At 39.7% G+C, this 4,356-nt stretch overlaps 1 protein-coding gene across 1 annotated transcript; it reads right to left on the reverse strand.

Annotated features, from left to right (window-relative positions):
* Window positions 1-2,249: 2,249 nt before the first annotated feature.
* On the reverse strand, window positions 2,250-4,063 carry LOC117425944 (protein FAM43B). The gene has a single exon (XM_034043274.3). The coding sequence runs from the start codon at window positions 3,996-3,998 to the stop codon at window positions 3,108-3,110; it is 891 nt and encodes a 296-aa protein (XP_033899165.1). The 5' UTR covers window positions 3,999-4,063; the 3' UTR covers window positions 2,250-3,107.
* Window positions 4,064-4,356: the final 293 nt, after the last annotated feature.

Genomic DNA, 4,356 nt, shown 5'->3' on the forward strand with positions numbered 1-4,356 from the left:
GTTTCTCATGAACACTTTTCTCAAGGTCTTGGCAGGGCAATGTTTCTCATGAACACTTTTCTCAAGGTCTTGGCAGGGCAATGTTTCTCATGAACACTTTTCTCAAGGTCTTGGCAGGGCAATGTTTCACATGAACACTTTTCTCAAGGTCTTGGTAGGGCAATGTTTCACATGAACACTTTTCTCTGTCTATATATGAATGCTCTCAGTGGCTCTGTGTTCTGCAGCTCCAGTGTTGAGTTGTTCTATTTGTTCTCTCTGCAGGCTCTATCTTCACCTGACACTGGATTCTCCAGGCAAGCTCAGGCAAGGTCAAAGTGCTAATTATTTTAATCATTCACCAACCCCAACTACTCTACATACAAATAGACTGGTGATGTCATTATTTTTAATAAACTTGACCACTACAATCCCCGGATCTCCAGCTGAGCATGTTTGGGATGAACTCGAACGATCCTTTGCTTACCTCTCTGCACCAGCTCCCTGGAATATTAATGTCTATGTCACATTGAGTCAAGGCTGTGATCAGGTTAAACAGTGGCCTAACCCGATATTAGGTAAAGCTCCTAATAAAGTGGCCAGACAGTGTATCTTCTTCATACAGTATATACAGTATATTGTATGATACAAAATGCATGCTAATAGCTTATAGCGAGTACCAATCTATCTATCTATTTAAAACTGTTTTTTTTTTTTATTTCTTAGATCATGCAATCTTATAATGAACACAATATATACCAAGGGATTGCATGAGTAATGTCTGAATGTATTACGAGTGTGACCTGATTCAGCAGTGTGATACTTTTAACTGTTCTGAGCGCCAGCTCTAGCATAAGAAGTAGGCATCTGCATGACATTCTCAAAATAATCTTCAGAACATCTAACATTTATACATTTTAACACTGAATATAGGAGGCTGTGTGGTCCAGTGGTTAAAGAAAAGGGCTTGCAACCAGGAGGAACCTGGTTTAAATCCTGGCTCGCTCACTGACTCACTGTGTGACCTTGAGCAAGTCACTTAACCTCCTTGTGCTCCGTCTTTCGGGTGAGATGTTGTTGTAAGTGACTCTGCAGCTGATGCATAGTTCACACACCCCAGTCTCTGTAAGCTGCCTTAGATAAAGGTGTCTCCCCCAAGATTCTTCCACAAAGCCTGTCTGCTGCGTCCCTCATCCACGTTGCTCTGGCGTGTTTTCTAATTTCATCTTGCCATCATCCTGGAGGTCTTCTTCTTGGTCACTTTATATCTCTTGGGATCCAATAATAATAATAATAATGTTACTGTGTTTCAGATATATACCATTGCCTGACACCTAACCTGTTCTGCATTAAAATAATTCTACAGGGGTATTAATTTAATACAGGATTGGAGGATTTATAACACTTAAAATACACATTGTTGAATATTCGCTGATTGTTCGGAACAGTTTAATAGATATGCCATGAGTTCAGAGGGGGGTGTTTTGAATCTTGGTCTCTCTGAGTTGCTGTTCTTGCCTGCCCACAGATGGCAGTGCAATGGCCTTGTTCTCCCGTGGGATTAGAAGAAATCAGCAGCCCTTACTGGTCAGGACAAAACAGGCTGGCCTCGCATGCAGGGTTTAGTAGCTTGAAAACCATTGTTAGTTTGATGGTGTAAAGAGAGGGGCTTGACCATAGTGCTGTGTTAAACATGTATTTATTCTTGTGTATTGCTGAATACTTTCATGTCAAACTGCAGCTGTGTCTATTTTAATGATCTGAATACTATATTATCCTGCTGGTGTCTTTCTTCCAAAGGAGATGTATTACTCAATTATTTGACATTACTACAGTGAAAATAAACATGAGGTATACAAAAAAAAAGAAAGAAAAAGGTTTTTAAATTGTAGGGCTGCGATATTAAAATCTGGCATTATTAAACTAGATCCTATATGTGTTATATTTCAACTGTTTGAATAATAAGTAACTAAAAACAATTCTAAAATAATATTATACTGTCAGTAAACTGGTGAACCCCTGACATTCTTTCTATAAGATTTATGACAACAAAAGGTAGCTTTTATCGTATTGTTTTTAAATGTGAACATTTTTAATTCTGTAAACCTTCTTTAACTGTTTTACTTCAACACTGAGGTATGCAATAAATACACACAAACATCCCTGCTTTTGACAAAACCACAAAAATAAAAAAATCTGGAGATGAATTCTGAAAGGCAAAAACGTTTCATGTAAACTAAACTCTGCTATTTGCCATTGATTCCTTTGTAAACAAGAGGCATTCATCTCAATGGCATTCATACTACTGAATAAATGAATAAGGATTTTCATAAATAATCAGACTTCCAAATATTAAATAGTATTTAATTTTATTAAATAATGCAAATAGAATAGATTTCCATTGACACATGTTCTCATACAGACTTCCTTCCCACTGTGGAGTTAAAACACTCCTGTACTGAGTGCCTGTACATTTACAAGAAGTCAAATGGCTGGATAAAAACGTCTTGGTGCGCAGGTGAGAGAATGAACCACTTTATAATAAATATGTCAGTCTATACATCCTTTCAAACATGATCAAGTCACAGATTATAACAATGTATATTCTGTATTCTGATACAGTAAACACTAAGAAGTGATCGAATCCAAGTATTAAGAAAACATATACAGTGTGGTTAAAAGCTATGTATTGTAAAACAGTAGTTCCAAAACAAGATTAATATTATATTATCTATGATACATTAATACAGCAATTTGACATACTGTACTATCATTACATTCAAGACAATTAGTTTGCTTTAGACTTTGCCATGCTAAAGCTCCTTATTAAGGGAAGGGGGTGGGTGGTAAAGTGGGAGTTCATTTGAATTCTTCACAGATCTAAAAACAACATGGACCGCATTAAAACAGTGAGCATATGACAAAAAGATTAACGGTATTTGAAACATTGCCTGAAACATTGTTTCTGTTTACTATTACATTCATATAATAAAAAAAAGAAATCTGCCACATCCTTGGGTACAGCACAGAACACTCCTAGGACGATCTAATTATACACAGTAGTGTCCTTTTCTTTACAGTGTCTTGTTGTCACACTGGTATGCCTTGCTAAGCACCTGATGTTGCTGCTAATGCTGCAAGCATTCAGTTAATTGACTTTTTTGCTGCTTACTCTTATTATAAGCGTTGTTTGTCAGGGGCTCATTTTGGGGGTGCTCCTGTATCTCCTCCTCCTCTTCCTCTTCCTCCTCCTCCTCGAATATTAAGCTCAGTCTGCTGGCACTTCTGCTCTTGTCCACTGGTGGCCTGTAGTGGCACTGTCCATTAAGTAATTTCCTAATGGGCATCAAGGGAATAATGTCCTCCCCTAACAGCTGCTGCTGCCTGTGCCTGAAATCATTCTGCCTCTTCAGCCTTTTGAACTCATTGAAGGCAGAGGTGGAAGTCTGATAGAGGGTCAGAGCCATAGCTTTCGCCTTGTCCGGTTTGGTGACCAGCACAGCGTGGCACCGAAGCACCACTGCCTTGTGTTTGATCTGGTGCCTGTAAACCCAGGCTAGTATCTTCGGTCTCCGGGGGTCAGCTGCGCAGTAGGTAATCCTGTGTAAAAGGTAGAAGTGTCCAGGTTTTTTAGATCCCTTTTCGAAGTGGCTCATCCTGATTCCGTTTGGTCCCAGAGTTAATTTCATTTTGGTGCTCTGGCTGCCGAACTCGCTTTTGGTCCAGATTTTGTTGACCATGTCCTCCGTACAGCCCTCTCCCTTGGCATTCAGGGTCACAGCGTTCCCCAGGTAGCGCACTGTGTAAGTCGGGGCATCCTTGTTCAGCTCCACTTTCTGTCGTTTGCTTTTGAACATGCTTCCCAGCCGTTCGAAGGAGTAGTCAGGGAGAATGTCCGGGCAGGAGCGCATGAAAGAGGAGATGATGGAGTTATAGGTTAATCCTGTAGTCAGACTCTTGCGCTTAGATTTCTCCTCGTCCTCCACCAGCACAAACTTGCTCCTTTTCCAGGGTAGCATTGTGAGGGTCCGGAGAGCAGAATCTTCACGGATGTGCTCCTCCGTTTCTCTCTGTCTGTCTTTCTTGCTCTGTGTATAAATACTGAGTGCAGCAGCACGTCAGCCCCATCATTGCTCCTCCTACTTCTTGCTGCCTGCATCGCACAGCCAGTGTACAGAGAGAAGCACGAATGTGATCTGTAAGCAGAGCTAAAGACATTTGTAAATCTTAACCCTTAGATTGATTCATTTTGTATTACTTCAGATATTAAAGAGTGTACTTATCCACATACAGAAACACACTATTGTTCTATAATTAGATTAATTCATGCCATTTTTTTAACGATGCATCAGGTTTTCTATTTTATTACTTTTTTTT

The sequence above is a fragment of the Acipenser ruthenus genome, chromosome 20 (genome assembly GCF_902713425.1).
Source record: "Acipenser ruthenus chromosome 20, fAciRut3.2 maternal haplotype, whole genome shotgun sequence".
NCBI lineage: Eukaryota > Metazoa > Chordata > Actinopteri > Acipenseriformes > Acipenseridae > Acipenser > Acipenser ruthenus.